This window comes from Mobula birostris, chromosome 24 (assembly GCF_030028105.1).
Source record: "Mobula birostris isolate sMobBir1 chromosome 24, sMobBir1.hap1, whole genome shotgun sequence".
Taxonomy (NCBI): domain Eukaryota; kingdom Metazoa; phylum Chordata; class Chondrichthyes; order Myliobatiformes; family Myliobatidae; genus Mobula; species Mobula birostris.
Genome location: NC_092393.1, coordinates 63,094,834 through 63,110,714, shown reverse-complemented (window position 1 = coordinate 63,110,714; position 15,881 = coordinate 63,094,834). Strand labels below are relative to the sequence as shown.

At 47.9% G+C, this 15,881-nt stretch overlaps 1 protein-coding gene across 1 annotated transcript in view; it reads left to right on the top strand.

Annotated features, from left to right (window-relative positions):
• scpep1 (serine carboxypeptidase 1) overlaps positions 1 to 2,466 on the top strand; it is a 47,958-nt gene extending 45,492 nt beyond the window's left edge. The window contains exons 12-13 of the mRNA XM_072242497.1: positions 1,578 to 1,741; positions 2,271 to 2,466. Of these exons, the coding sequence (XP_072098598.1) occupies positions 1,578 to 1,741; positions 2,271 to 2,330 (224 nt within the window). The 3' untranslated portion in view covers positions 2,331 to 2,466. The remainder of the gene's footprint in view (positions 1 to 1,577; positions 1,742 to 2,270) is intronic.
• The last annotated feature ends 13,415 nt before the right edge of the window (positions 2,467 to 15,881 follow it).

Sequence of the window (15,881 nt, the reverse complement as noted above, 5' to 3'; positions counted from 1 at the left end):
GCAAAATTAGTGAAATTGACAAGTTCAGCGTGGGCGCACGAAGCAGCACCAATGTAGTCAGCAATGTAGTGGAGGGAGAATTGGGGAGCGTTACTGGGGAAGGCTTGGAAATGGGCTGTTCCATGTAGCCAACGAAGAGGCAGGCATAGCTGGGGCCCATGTGGGTGCTCATGGGTACATCTTGAGTCTGCAGAAAGTGGGTGGAGCCGAAAGAGAAATTGTTGAGGGTGAGAACAGGCTCTGCCAGATAGAGGAGGGTAGTGATGGAGGGGAACTGGTTGGTATGTTGTTGACCAAGAAGTGGAGGGCTTTAAGGTCATTTTTTTGGAGGAAAGAAGAGTGGGGACTGGATATCTACAGTGAAAATGAGGCCGTCAGGGTAATGAAAGTTAGTGAGGAGATTGAGAACAAGAGAAGTGTGATGGATGTAGGTGGGAAGGGACTGAACTAAAGGGGACAGAATGGAGTCGAGGTATGTGGACACGTGTTCAGTGGGGCAGGAGCAGGCAGAGACAATAGGCTTAACTGGACGATCCGGTTTATGGATCTTGGGTAGGGAGTAAAAGTGAGCAGTGCAGGGTAAGGGAATTATGAGTTTGGTGGCAGTGGATGGGAGTTCTGAAGAGTTGATGAGGTCAGTGATGGTGTCAGAGATAATTTTCTGATGGTCCAGAGTGGAGTCCTTTTCAAGGGGTAAGAATGAGGAGGTGTCAGGGAATTGCCGCCTGGCCTCAGCAGGGTGGAGGTTAGTCCAACAGCAGCTCCTTTGTGGGCGAGTTTGATGGTTAAGTCTGGGATTGGTGTGAAGAGAGTTGAGGGCAGTGCTTTCTGGTCTTTCAGTGGGGTAAGGTTTGAGGAGGAGAGAGGAGTACTGAAGTTGCACCGGATTATGTCTCATCGGCAATTAGAGATGAAAAGATTCAGAGCAGGTAGAGAACCGGAGCGGGGTGTCCAAGAAGAGGAAGAGGGTTGGAATGGGAGAAGGGGTCATCAGTTCAGGGTGGAGAATCCTTGCCAAAGAATTAGGCTTGGGGACAGAAGTGACGGAAGAAAAACTTGGAGTTGTGGTGGACTGAGGTGCGGATGAAGGGGACAAAGGTGAGACCCTTGCTGAGGACAGAATGTTGCACCTCAGAGTGGGGAAGGGCGGAGGGAATGGCGAAGACACAGCAAGGATTAGAGCTGAGATCCAGATGGGAGGAGAGTTGGTGGTGTTAGAGGGGAGGGGAAGGTTGAATGTTCAGGAAAGGTAGGGTGGGAGGAAGATGGAGGCTCTGAAGACCCAAGAGGTGACAGGAGAACTTGAGTTACCAGGATTGGGGAGTAGTGGTGGGAGAGGGGAGGCCAGGGCCCAGTGGCAATGAGGAAGGTCTCGGCCTGGAAGTGGGGACAGCTGAGGTCAAGGCTGGAGCTGGAGCTACAGGCCACATAATCTGCAGTCTGAAGGTGGCAGGGTTATTGGAACCAGGGATAGCAATGGTGGGATTTTCTCACTACCCTTCCCTCTGAATGCGCTCTCTCTCTCACTGTCCACTCACTTTTATCTCTCTCTCTCTCTCTCCCCCATTGCGGTGTAGGGCAGGAGGCGTGGGTGAGGAAGTTAAAATGGCGGGGTCTGCCAGTTTTCTCCAGCCAGCAGTGGAGACCGCTCTACACCAGGTCTCACCCCACCAATACAGCCGCCTTCTACAAGCACTACCGTAACTTTGGCTTCTTCTGGGTGCTGAAAGCAGGTCACATGGTGAGTCAGAATCGAGGGACATCCATTTAGAACAGAGATGAGGAAGGATTTCCCTAACCAGAGTGGCGAATCTGTGGAATTCATTGTCACAGGCATCTGTGGAGGCCAAGTCTATGGGTGTATTTAAGGCAGAGGTTGATAGATTCTAGATTAGTCAGGGCATGAAGGGTTATGGGGAAAAGGAAGGTGCAGGAAATGGATCTGCAATGATGAAATGGCGGAGCAGACTCGATGGACCAAATGGTCTAGTTCTGCTTTTTTTTTAAAACTTTATGGCCAGTGAGTGGAGCGTTGGCCACCCCTGCCTCCCTCTCCAGGGCTGGGGTGATGCAGGAGCTGCAGGGTCAAGCAGAGTTGGTGGGGGTGGTCCTGAGGGCAGGGGGGCAGCTGGCTGGTGTTGGGGTGGTTCTGTGGTGGGTATCTCAGTGTGTCCTAGGCTAGAGGCTGGAGGGGGGATCAGGACAGGATGATTTGTGACAGTGGGGTGATTGGGCTGATTCCACAGTCACGCTGATGTTTTGTCTTTCAGATCCCAGCTGACCAACCTGAGATGGCTCTGCAGTTGCTTCGGGTGGTGACCGGACAGTGACTGGGAGAGAACATGGGACAGAACATGGGGGAGGGACAGTGAATGGGCCTGGAGTACTACTGGCTGTCAAATGAAGTCACGAGAGGAAAGGCTGGTCCCCTTTTACTGATCCCATTAAAGGCAACTGCTGACTGTCCACCCGTCTGCCGTCTGTCTCTACACTGGTAGGGATCCTCCTCTGGTCTGGTTGTCTCTTGGAATTGAGTGCCCACACCATGGAGACTCAGACTGGGGGTGAATCGTTCCCCTGAATGGCCCAGGAGAGGTACTGGGGTATCCCAAGTTGGGGTGTAGGATGGGGAGGTCACTGTCTTGGCTGTTCAGAATGTGTCTTCATCCAAGGGTGGGGATACTCAGGAATTCTGTCTTTAACTGAAGGAGGGGAACCCAAGAACTCTCTGCCCTGTCTTGGTGTGGTCAGGGCACCTGGCAAACCGGATCTCAGTAGGGTGGGGTTGGAGCAGGAAGCTGTACGGGTTAAGGATGAGCCGAGAGTGTGTAAAATGTAGGGAATGTATAGGGGCTCTGGCCTCTGAACTGATCTAATGATCCTCATCACAGTCCGTGTGAGCGTAAACCCCACTCCCCAGAGGACTGGCTCACATCTGGTCAGGTCCTGTTTCACATAGGAGGCTATTCGGCCCATTGAGTCTGTGCCCCCCCCCTTACCACGCTGAGCATCCACACTAATTCCATTTACCAGAATTTGGTCTGTAACTGTCTCTGTCTTTTTGAGGTTAGCTTTATTTGTCACATATACATCAAAATATACAGTGAAATGCACTTTCAGGTCAAATTAAATCAGCAAGGATCATGCTGAGGGCAGTCCACAAATGTCTCTGTGCTTCCAGCGCCAACATAGCATGTCCACAACCCATTGACCCTTAACTCTCTGCCCACTGACCCCTAACTCTCTGCCCACTGACCCCTAACTCTCTACCCACTGACCCCTAACTCTCTACCCACTGACCCCTCTCTGCCCACTGACCCCTAACTCTCTGCCCACTGACCCCTCTCTACCCACTGACCCCTAACTCTCTATCCACTGACCCCTAACTCTCTGCCCACTGACCCCTAACTCTCTGCCCACTGACCCCTAACTCTCTATCCACTGACCACTCTCTACCCACTGACCCCTAACTCTCTGTCCACTGACCACTCTCTACCCACTGACCCCTAACTCTCTGTCCACTGACCACTCTTTACCTACTGACCCCTAACTCTGTCCACTGAGCACTCTCTACCCACTGACCCCTAACTCTCTGTCTGTGGAATGTGGGAGGAAAGCAGAGCAGACATGTGAACATACAAGCTCCTCACAGACAGTGCTGAGAATTGAACCCTGACCGGTCATTCGTGGCGGTGTAAAGCGATTGCACTAACCCCTGTGCTATCGAGCTGTACTGCCTTGTTGAAGAGCCACTCAGTGTCCGTGCATTTGCTCATTACCTGGTGAATTTCACTTAAAATCGGAAATATCAACCTTTAACCCTCCTAGATACGATGACAACACTTAGTGATGGACAGCATGGAATGGTAACCGTGACCATATTGGGTGTGCCTGGGTGGGTGAGCAGGCAGCATGGAACATCCCACAGATGATGCACGGTAGATGACAGAGTCTATTCATATCAAACAATCAATAGCACAACTCAACAACAGACCCTTCAGCCCATCATGTTGGCACTGACCATACTAGTCCCTTCTGCCTTCATGTGATCATATGCCCCATTTTCTACCTGTCCATGTATTTGTCTAAATCTCCCCTAAAAGTTGCTCTCTTATCCTCTTCCATCACCTCTCCTGACAGCATATTCCAGGCACCCCCCTCTCTCAGTTTAAAATAAAACTTACTTTGTAAATCTCCTTAAAGCTATGCTTTCTGGTATTTGACATTTCCAGTCAGGGACAAATACTAAGACTGTCCTATTTATGCCTCTCATCCTCTGCTCTTCCAGAGGAAACAATCCACGTTTGTCCACACCTAGAAAGTAATCTCTCTAATTCAGGTAGCCTCTTCTGTATGCTCTCACAAGCCTTCACATCCCCCCTACGATGGGATAACTAGAACGACCCACAGTACTCCATCTGTGACTTAACCTATGTTTTATTCAGCTGTAACGTGAATAACTGAGCAAGGCAAGCATAGCCTCTTTACCACCCTGCCCACTTGCGATTCAGGGAGCTATGCACTTGAACACTGCAAATTTCCCTCAGATAATAATTGGGCTAATTTCATATAACAGGGCGGAAGATGCAAAAGTCCTAATCACAAAGACTTGGAGTGGCGTGGTGGTGTAGCAGATAGCACAACGCTTTACAGTACCAGAGACCTGGGTGCAATTCCCGCCCCTCACTGCCTGTAAGGAGCTTGTGCATTCTTCCCGTGACTGTGTGGGCATCTTCTGGGTGCTGCAGTTTTCCCCCACGGTCCAAAGACGGACCAGTTAGTAGGTTCATGGGTCGTTATAAATTGTCCCCTGATTAGGCTTCGGTTAACTTGGGGGGGTTGCTGGGAGGCGGGGCTCGAAGGACCTATTCTGCACTGTATCTCAATAAATAATAGTTAGAGAAACTCACAGAACAAATAAATCACCGGTGGTTTGTACCCAAGGAAGCGGCCGTAGAGATGATGGGCCCATTGGTTGGAATGCTTCAAATTCTGGGAGGGTAGCAGAAGATGGGAAAACAGCTAATGAGCCTCTTTTGCTCAGAAAGTTTTGGAGGGGGCAAGACAGAGCTGGGGAACTGCAGGCCAATGGGTTTAACACCAATTGTTGGTAGAATATGGGAGTCAATAATCAGAGGAAATAATGAATCATTCAGAAAGCCTGAATATAATTAAATGGTCAACATTGTTTTTTGAAACAGCACACGGAGAAAATTTAAAAATTCAAGGTACAAAGGAACTTGGCAGTCCTCTTGCAGGATTCACTAAAGGAGAACTTGTAGGTTGAGTCGACGGTAAGGAAGACAAATGCAAAGTTAGCATTCATTTTGAGAGGACTAAAATATAAAAGCAAGGATGTATTGCTGAGGCTTTATAAGGCATTGGTCAGACCGCATGTGAAGTACTGGGCTACATTCTGAGCATTGGAGAGGGTTCAAAAGGGTTAACATATGAGGAGCATCTGATGGCTCTGGGCCTGTACTCACTGGAGTTTAGAAGAATGGGGGAGGGAGATGAATCTCATTGAAACTTAAGGCCCAGATAGGGTGGATGTGGAGAGGATGTTTCCGATAATGTGGAAGTCTGGGACCATGATTGAGGGATGTCCAATTAGAACAGAGATGAAGAGGAAGTTCTTTAGCTAGAGGGTAGTGAATCTGTGGAATTCAATGCCAGAGATGGCTGCTCAGGCCAGGTCATTGATGTTGATAGGTTCTTGATTATTCAGGGTGTCATAGGTTACGGAGAGAAGGCAGGAGTGGGGAGGGTTAATAAATCAGTCATGGTGGAATGGCAGAGCAGACTCGATGGGCTGAATGGCCTAATTTGCTGCTATGTCTTATGGTCTTATAAATCACCTTCAACAAATTTGTTTGAATTCTTTGAAGGTGACACAGACAGAGGTGTTCCACTGGATGTAATTTTCTAGACCTCTGACGGGCACTTGATGAGGTACCACTTAAAAAGCTAGTGCATTAATTAGAAGTGTGTTATCATAGATTGAAAATTGACTGTTACAAGACAGAGTCAGAATAAATGTGTCCTTTTCAGCCTTGAGTGGTGTAATTAGCAGAGTACCCCAGGGGTCAGTTCTTGGTCCTCAGTTGTTCAGCACTGAGAGCAAAGCTGTAGAAAATAGCCAGTTACATGTCACGTGGGTGGCAAGATTGTGCACTCCAGCCCTTTGGCAAGACATTCTAGCATTCAATTTACTTTTCTGATGATTGGTGTCTGCATGGTGACTTTGTATTTCATGTAGATGAGCACACAGATCTTCCTGTCCCACAACATCTTGTTGATTTCCTCCATTTAACAACTTTGTACTTTTTGGTCTTTCCAATGCAGAAGAAAACCTCATATCTTCTGAAGTGATCCTTCACCTGCCAGATGCTGAGCGTTGTGGACGTGCTCTGTTGGTGCCAAAATGTGTGGTGATATTGGTGGGCTGCTCCCAGCACATGCCTGGGTAGTGTTGACTGTTAACACAAATGATGCATTTCACTGTGAAGAATGAATCTGAATATGAACCCATTTACATTAATGAGCTGGAGGAGGAAGCAAAATGTAAGGCTTCCAAGTTTGCCCATAAAATGAAAGTAGATGAAAGGGTAGATTGTGATGAGGACATTGGGATAATAGATGGGCTGAGCAAATCCCTGCAAACAGGGTTCAGTGTGAGGTTACATATTTCAGTCAGAGGAATCAAAAGGCAGATTATTGTTAAATACAAAGGAGAGGTTTGGGTGGGTCTGTGTTCCAATGAATCAGTCATAATAAGTTACTCATAAGGCCCTAAGATAAAAGAGCAAAATTAGGCCATTTGGCCCATTGAATCTGCCCCACCATTTCTTCATGGCTGATCCATTTTGCCTCCCAGCTCCACTCTCCTTCCTTCTCCCCATATCCTTTCGTGCCATAACTAACCAGGATTCTATCAACCTTGCCTTAAACGTGCCCAATGACCTGGCCTCCACAGCTATCCGTGGCAAAATTCCACAGGTACACCTCCCTGGCAAACAAAATCCTCCTCATCTATGTCCTAAATGGACATCCCCCCTACTGTGAGGTTGTGTCCCCTGGTCTGAGAATCCTCTATCATAGAGTGGATGTGGATCCCCCGATAACCAGAGCACCAATCGTGAGCTGGAGAGCTACTAGAGTGTATTGTCTAAGAGAGAAGGTGGCGCACAGGTCTGGGAGTGAAGCTTAAAAGGGGGAAATTTTGTGGAAACTTGGCTACAACCGGAGCACCAATCGTGTTGGAGAGCAGGGAAGGTTCAGGCATAAAAGGAAGACACTGTCTAGCAGAGCGTCATTGACGGAGTCAGAGTGGTAGGGCTTTGGGAGGTAAGTGGGCTTTGTTTTTTCCTGGCATCTTTTGAGGAATAGAGAGCATGTCTATAGGGTTAGTACTTTGCTCTGGGTGTCAGATGTGGGAATCCTGGGAATCTTCCAGTCTCCCAGATGGCCACATCTGCACCAGGTTCACCGAGATGCAGCTCCTGAGAGACCCTGTTAGGGATCTGGAGTGGCAGCTCGATGACCTATAACTTATTAGGAAAAGTGAGCAGGAGAGAGATAGGAGCTACAGGGAATTATTCACCCCGAGGCTGCAGGAGTTAGATTAGTGGGTGATGGTCAGGGAAGCAAGGGAAAGAGCTCGGATAGTAGAGGGCACCCCTGTGGCCATCCCCCTCGGTAATCGTTATCTCATTTTGGATGCTGTTGAGGGGGGTGATCTGACAAGAGGACAATCAGGGTGATTGGGTCTCTGGCACTGAGCCTGGTTTCAAGGTGCAGAAGGGAAAGAGGAAGATGAGGAATGCGGAAGTCATAGGGGATTCCATAGTGAGGGGAACAGACAGGAGGGTCTGTCAGTCTGATACAGGTACCGCGTGGTGCGTTGCCTCCCAGGTGCCAGGGTACGGGATGTCTCGGATCGGGTGCAGAGTATTCTGAAGGGAGAGGGTGTACAGCCAGAAATCTTGGTGCACGTTGGTACCAATGACATAGGTAGAAAAAGGGAGGAGGTCCTGAAGAGAGAATTTAGGGAGTTGGATAGGAAGCTGAAAAGCAGGACCTCCAGGGTAGTAATCTCAGGATTGCTGCCTGTGCCACGTGCTAACAAGTGCAAGAATGACATGATCAGGCATATTAATGTATGGCTGAGAGACTGGTGTAGGGGGCAGGGCTTCAGATTCCTGGATCACTGGGGCCTCTTCTGGGGGAGGTACGACCTGTACAAAAGGGACAGGTTTCACCTGAACACAAAGGGGTCCAATATCCTAGCAGGCAGGTTTAATAGAACTGCCAGGGAGGGTTTAAACTAATTGTTAGGGGGATGGGAACTGGAGTGATAGGGCTGAGGAAGGGGAAAACAGAAATAAATCAAAGATAGCATGCAACAGAGATGATAGAAAGGACAGGCAGGAGATGAGGCCTAATCACAGCCAGTGGGATGATTTACAGGGCAATAGAGGCATGGTGTGGTTAAAACAGAAATCGACAAATACTGGACTGAAAGAGTTATATTTGAATGCATGCAGCATAAGAAATCAAATGGACGATTTTGAAATTCAGCTACAGATTGGCAAGTATGACTCTGTGGCCATCTCTGAAACGTGGCTAAAGGATGGCTGCCATTGGGAGCTGAACATCCAAGGATATACGGTGCATCGGAAAGATAGGTTAGTAGGCTGAGGGGGTGGTGTGGTCCTGTGTATAAGAAATAATATTAAATCATTAGAAAGAGATGACATGGGATTGGAAGGTGCAGAGTCTCTGTGGGTTGAGTTAAGAAATAGCAAGGCTAAAAGGACCCTAATGGCAGTTGTATACAGGCCTCCAAACAGCAGCCGGGATGTGGATTACAAATTACAGGAGGAGATAGAAAAGGCGTGTCAGAAGGGATTTTAAAATGAAAGTGGATTGGGAAAACCAGGCCAGTACGGGACCTCAAGAGAGAAAATTTGTAAAATGTCAAAGGGATGGCTTTTCAGAACAGCTTGTTGTTGAGCTCACTAGGGGATCGGCTGTGCTGGATTGGGTGTTGTGCAATGATCTGGAGGTGATAAAAGAGTTTAAGATTAAGGAACCCTTAGGGAACAGTAATCACAATATGATCGAGTTCACACTGAAATCTGAGAAGGAGAATCTAAATTCCAGTGTGTTGGTATTTCAGTGAAATAAAGGAAATTACAATGGCAAGAGAAGGGAACTGATCAAGGTTGACTGGAAAGGGACACTAGCAGGAAGGACAGCACAGCAGCAATGACTGGAGTTTCTGTGAAAAATGAGGGAAGTGCAAGACAGATATATTTTAAATAAGTAGAAATTTTCGAATGGAAGGACACTGCCGTGGCTGACAAAGTAAAAGCAAAAGAGGGCATACAAGGAAGCCAAAGATAGTGGGAAGATAGAGGATTGGGAAGCTTTTAAAAACTTGCAGAAGGAAACTAAAAAAATCATTACGAAGGAAAAGATGAATTATGAAAGGAAGCTGGTGACTAATATCAAAGAAGATACTAAAAGCTTTTTTTTAGATATATAGAGGGTAAAAGAGAGTTGAGGGTAGATATAGGACCAATAGACACTGGAGATATTGTAATGAGATACACAGAGATGGCAGAGGAACTAAATGCATATTTTGCATCAGTCTTCACAGTGGAAGATGTCTGCAGTATACCTGACATTCAAGAGTGTCAGGGAAGTGAAATATGTGCAGTGAAAATTACGACTGAGAAGGTGCTCAGGAAACTTAATGGTCTGAGGGTGGATAAATCTCCTGGACCTGATGCAATGCACCTTGGGTTCTGAAGGAAGTAGCTGGAGAGATTGCGGAGCGTTAACAATGATCTTTCAAGAATCGATAGGTTCTAGCACTGTACTGGATGACTGGAAAATTGCAGCTGTTACTCCACAATTTAAGAAGGGTGGGAGGCAGCAGAAAGAAAACTATAAACCTGTTAGCCTGACATCAGTGGTTGGGAGGTTGTTGGAATCTATTGTTAAGGATGAGATTACGGAGTACCTGGAGGCACATGACAAGATAGGCCAAAGCCAGCATGGTTACCTGAAAGGAAAATCCTGCCTGACTAACGGCTGTGGAGGCCAAGTCTGGGTGCATTTAAAGCAGAGATAGATAGATTCTTGATTAGCCAGGGTACGGGGAGAAGGCAGGGGAGTGGAGGTGACTGGAAGAATTGGATCAGCCCATGAGTGAATGGCGAAGCAGACTCTTATTTCTGCTCCTATATCTCATGGTCAAAGGAAACATTCTAGCCACATCCACTCTATTGAGGCCTTCCAACATTCGATGGGTTTTGATGAGATCCCCCTCCTTCTTCTGAATTTCAGTGAGTGGAGACCCAGAGCCATCAAAAGCTCTTCATAGGACAAGCCTTTCAATCCCATAATTATCTTCATGAACCTCCTTTGAACCTCCCCAATGTCAACACAGCCTTTCATAGATAAGGGGCCCAAAACGGCTGACAATGCCCTGTGAGGCCTCAACAGTGCTTTAAAGAGGCTTAACATTTTATATTATATTATAGCCCTCTTGAAATAAGACCATAAGATATTGGAGCAGAATTAGGCCATTTGGCCCATCAAGTCTGCTCTGTCATTTCATCATGATGATCTATTTTACCTCTCAGCCTTGATCTCCTGCCTTCTCCCCGTATTCTTTCATGTCCTGACTAATCGAGAACCTATCAACTCTGCCTTAAGTATTCATAAACACTTGGCCTCCGCAGCTGTCTGTGGCAGTGAATTCCACAGATTCACCACTGTTCGGCTAAAGAAATTCCTCCTCACCTCCTTTCTAAAAGTGTGCCCCTCTATTCTGAAGCTGTGCTTCTGGCCTTAGACTCTCCCACTATAGGAAATATTTTCTCCACATCCACTCTATCAAGACCTTTCACCATTCAATAAGTTTCAATGAGGTCAGGCCTGATTCTTTTGAAATCTAGCGAATAAAGGCCCAGAGCCATCAATAGAGCTCTTAAAGATAGCGGAATCAAAGGTTATGGGGATAAGGCAGGAACTGGATACTGATTGTGGATGATCAGCCATGATCACAGTGAATGGTGGTGCTGGCTTGAAGGGCCGAATGGCCTACTCCTGCACCTATTGTCTATTGTCTGTCATCTAAATGCTCTTCATATGACAAGCCACTCAATCCTGGAATCATCTTTATAGGATCTCCTTTGAACCCTCTCCAGTTTCAGCACATCCTTTCTAAGATAGGGGACCTTAAACTGCTCACAGTACTCCAAGTGAGGCCTCACCAGGGCTTGATAAAGTTTCAATATTACATCCTTGCTTTTATATTCTACTCCTCTTGAAATGAATGCTAACATTGCATATGTGTTCTTCACCACAGACTCAACCTGCAAATTAATCTTTAGGTTAGATTCAATGATGCCCACAATGTCATACATATCAATCTATAACCAGGCAACTCTCACCAAGTAGTTAAGGCTGCAAATGATACGTTGGCCTTTGATGCCAAGGGTTAGAGTTTCTGAAAAGGGAGGGTTTGTTCTAGTTGTGCAGGGTGTTGTTGAGGCCACAACTGGTGAACTGCACTCTGCTTTGGTCCCTTTACCCAATAAAAGAAGGAATACTGGAATCAGTCCAAAAGCAGGTTCACCAGGCAGCATAGAAACGCAAACATGAGGAAATCTGCAGATGCTGGAATTTCAAGCAACACACATCAAAGTTGCTGGTGAACGCAGCAGGCCAGGCAGCATCTCTAGGAAGAGGTACAGTTGACGTTTCGGGCCGAGACCCTTCATCAGGACTAACTGAAAGAAGAGCTAGTAAGAGATTTGAAACATAGTGGGTAGCACAATGCTTGATCGTACTTGTGACCCAGGTTCAATTCCTGCTGCTGTCTGTAAGGAGTTTCTACTTTCTCCCATGGCTGCCTGGGTTTCCTTCCACAGTCCAAAGATGTACTGGTTGGTATGTTAATTGGTCAATGTAAGTTGTCCTGTGATTAGGCTCGGGTTAAATTGGGTTGCCGGACGCACAGCTCAAAGGGCTGGATTGTACTGGTTGGTATGTTAATTGGTCAATGTATATTCTCCTGTGATTAGGCTCGGGTTAAATTGGGTTGTGATTAGGCTCCGGTTAAATTGGGTTGTCAGATGTACAGCTGTGTCTCAATAAATTTTTAAAAATTCCAGAGGTGAGAGATACAAGAGATTTTAGAAATCTTGAAGAACACACACAAAATGCTGTTGGAACTCAACAGATCAGACAGCCTCTATGGAGGGGAATAAACAGCCAATATTTTGTGCCGGGACCCTTCATTAGGAATGGAAAGGAAGGGGGCAGGAACCAGAATAAAAGGTAATGGGAGTATAAGCTGGCAGGTGGTAGGGAAGACCAGGTGACAGGATATGTGAGGTTGTCCTACTAAGAGGGGTGACCTTGTTCAAACACAGCTCAGAATAGAGGGATATCCATTTAGAACAGAGATGAGGAGGAATTTCTTTAGCCAGAGGGTGATGAATCTGTAATTTATTGCCACAGATGGTTATGGAGATCAAGTCTTTTAAAGTGGAGGTTACTAGGTTCTTGATGAGTCAGGGTGTCAAAAATTACGAAGAGAAGCAGGAGAATGGAGTTGAGAGGGATAATAAATCAGCCATGATGAAATAGCAGAGCAGACCTGATGGGCCAAATGGTCTAATTCTGCTCCTATGTCTTATGGTCTTATGGGACATACATTTCAGTCCACCATATCCATGCTGAAGCCGGCTGGTGGTGTAGTGGCATCAGTGCCAGACTTTGGAGCGAAGGCTCCTGAGTTCGAATCCAGCCGGCTCCCTTGCACACTTTCCATCCGTGCTGGGTTGAGCGTCGAGCTAGCAACTCTGCCTGCTTAAAAAAAAGTCATAAAAAATGACGGCATCCTGATGACTCCAGTCAGAGTTAAGGGCTTTCTTCTTCTTCATATCCATGCTGACTAGGATATCATTTTAAACTGCACGTGGTCTATATCCTTCCATTTCCTGTTTGTCTAAATATTTCGTACCTAATTCCACCATCTCTCTCAGCAGTGTCTTCTGGGCACCACCACTTCCTGTGTTTGAAAAAAAAGTGCCTCATAAATCTCATTTAAACTTTTCTTCTCCACCTGAAACCTATCCATCTAGCATTTGGCATTTATACTCTGCAAGAAAAGGACAATCGACGCCTCTTTTTAATTTTGTATACTCTTATCGCATCTGCCCTCAGCCCCTGGCCCTCTAGAGAAAGCAATCCAAATTTGTCTCACCTCTCATCATATAACTGAACAATATGTAAGGTATCCTGATAACCCCTTCTCCATACAATCTTACAGTAATGGGGCAATCAGAACTGCACACCATAGTTCTAACAAGACCTAACTAAAGTTCTACACACTTGTAATGTGACTTGCTGTCTCTTACTATCCAGACTGAGGAAGGCAAGAATGTCACAGGCCACTTTATCACTTGTGTTAGCACTTTAAAGAAACTATCGCCTTGGATCCTAATATTCTAGGGTGATTTGACCGTGTAGGTGTGGAGATGTTTCCACTGGTGTAAGATTGGACAATAAAAATTAACTCTGAGCTAGAAAGAAATCTCTTCTGTCAGTAAGAGCGAATCTCTGGAGTTCCCTGCCCTGAAGTTGTTGGAGGCTGGGTCATTAGAGATATTTCAATAGAGTCATAGTGCTACACAGCCCAGAAACAAGCCTTTAGGTCCAGCAGGCTCATGCCAACCAAGATGACCATCTAAATGCATACCATTAACTGGTAGAGACCATAAGACATAGGAGCAGAATAAGGCCATTCAGCCCATCGAATCTGCTCTGCCATTCCATCATGGCTGATTCTGGATTCCACTCAACCCCATACACCTGCCTTCTTGCCATACTCTTTGATGCCCTGACCGATCAGAAAATGATCAACTTCCATCTTAAAAATACCCATGGACTTGGTCTCCACCACAGTCTGTGGCAGAGCATTCCACAGATTTACTACTCTCTGGCTAAAAGAATTCCTCCTTGCCTCTGTTCTAAAAGGTCACCCCTCAATTTTGAGACTGTGACCTCTAGTTCTGGATACCCCCACCATAGGAAACATCCTCTCCACATCCACCGTATCTAATTCTTTCAACATTCAGTAGGTTTCAATGAGATTGCCCCACATTCTTCTAAAATCCAGTGAGTACAAGCCCAAAGCTGCCAAGTGCTCCTCATGTGAACTCCTTCATTCCCAGAATCATCCTCTCCAATGACAATGCATCCTTTCTGAGATATGGGGCCTAAAACTATTGACAATACTCCAAGTGCGGCCTGTCTAGTGTCTTATAAAGGCTCAGCATTATTTCCTTGCTTTCATTTTCTATTCCCCTTGAAATGAATGCCAGCATTGCTTTTGCCTTCTTTACCTCAGACTCAACCTGTAAATTAGCCTTCAGGGAGTCTTACACAAGGACTCAAGTCCCTTTGCACCTCTGATGTTTGAACCTCCCCATTTAGATAGTTTGCACTATTGTTCCTTTTACCAAAATGCATTATCATACATTTCCCAACACTGTGTTCCATCTGTCACTTTATGCCTATTCGAATTTGGACACTTCGAAGCTTGAGGAATTGATGGCTCTGGGGACTTTGGACAGATGGACACAGCGGAGATGGAGGAATTGATGGCTCTGGGGAACAAGCACAGTGGAGGACTCAGGCTGACTGGCCACAGTCTTCGAGTGGATACTGCAGAGGGTCAGTCACACCTTGGCCTGAGCCTTGCTCGGAGACAGAGGAGGTGATGCCTGGGGAACGATCTGGGTATGGGTGCCTGGGTGGCCCCAAGATGAAGGGTGAATGGGCTCGTGGGGAAAAGGTATGAGGGGTGGGAAGTAGAACCAACGACCATCTGCCTTCAGTGAGCGGAACTTACTGTCAGGGTATCCCGTCAGTGGGCGTGGCTTCTGTCAGGGCCTTCCCGTCATTGGGCGTGGCTCCTGTCAGGGCCTTCCCGTCAGTGGGCGGAGCTCCTGTCCGGTATCCCGTCAGTGGGCGGGGCTCCTGTCCGGTATCCCGTCAGTGGGCGGGGCTCCTGTCCGGTATCCCGTCAGTGGGCGGGGCTGCTGTCCGGTATCCCGTCAGTGGGCGGGGCTCCTGTCAGGTATCCCGTCAGTGGGTGGGGCTCCTGTCAGGGCCTTCCGTCATTGGACGTGGCTCCTGTCAGGGCCTTCCTGTCATTGGGCGGGGCTCCTGTCAGGGCCTTCCTGTCAGTGGGCGGGGCTCCTGTCAGGGCCTCCCGTCAGTGAGCGGGGCTCCTGTCAGGTATCCCGTCAGTGGGCAGGGCTCCTGTCAGGGCCTTCCGTTAGTGGGCGGGGCTCCTTTCAGGGCCTTCCGTCAGTGGGCGGGGCTCCTGTCAGGGCCTTCCCGTCAGTGGGCGGGGCTCCTGTCAGTTATCCCGTCAGTGGGCGGGGCTCCTGTCAGGGCCTTCCCGTCAGTGGGCGGGGCTCCTGTCAGGGCCTCCCGTCAGTGGGCGGGACTCCTGTCAGGTATCCCGTCAGTGGGCGGGGCTCTTGTCAGGGCTTTCCGTTAGTGGGCGGGGCTCTTTTCAGGGCCTTACGTCAGTGGGCGGGGCTCCTGTCAGGGCCTTCCGGTCATTGGGCGGGGCTCCTGTCAGGGCCTTCCGTCAGTGGGCGGGGCTCCTGTCAGGGCCTTCCGTCAGTGGGCGGGGCTCCTGTCAGGGTCTTCCGTCAGTGGGCGGGGCTCCTGTCAGGGCCTTCCGTCAGTGGGCGGGGCTCCTGTCAGGGCCTTCCGTCAGTGGGCGGGGCTCCTGTCAGGGCCTTCCGGTCATTGGGCGGGGCTCCTGTCAGGGCCTTCCG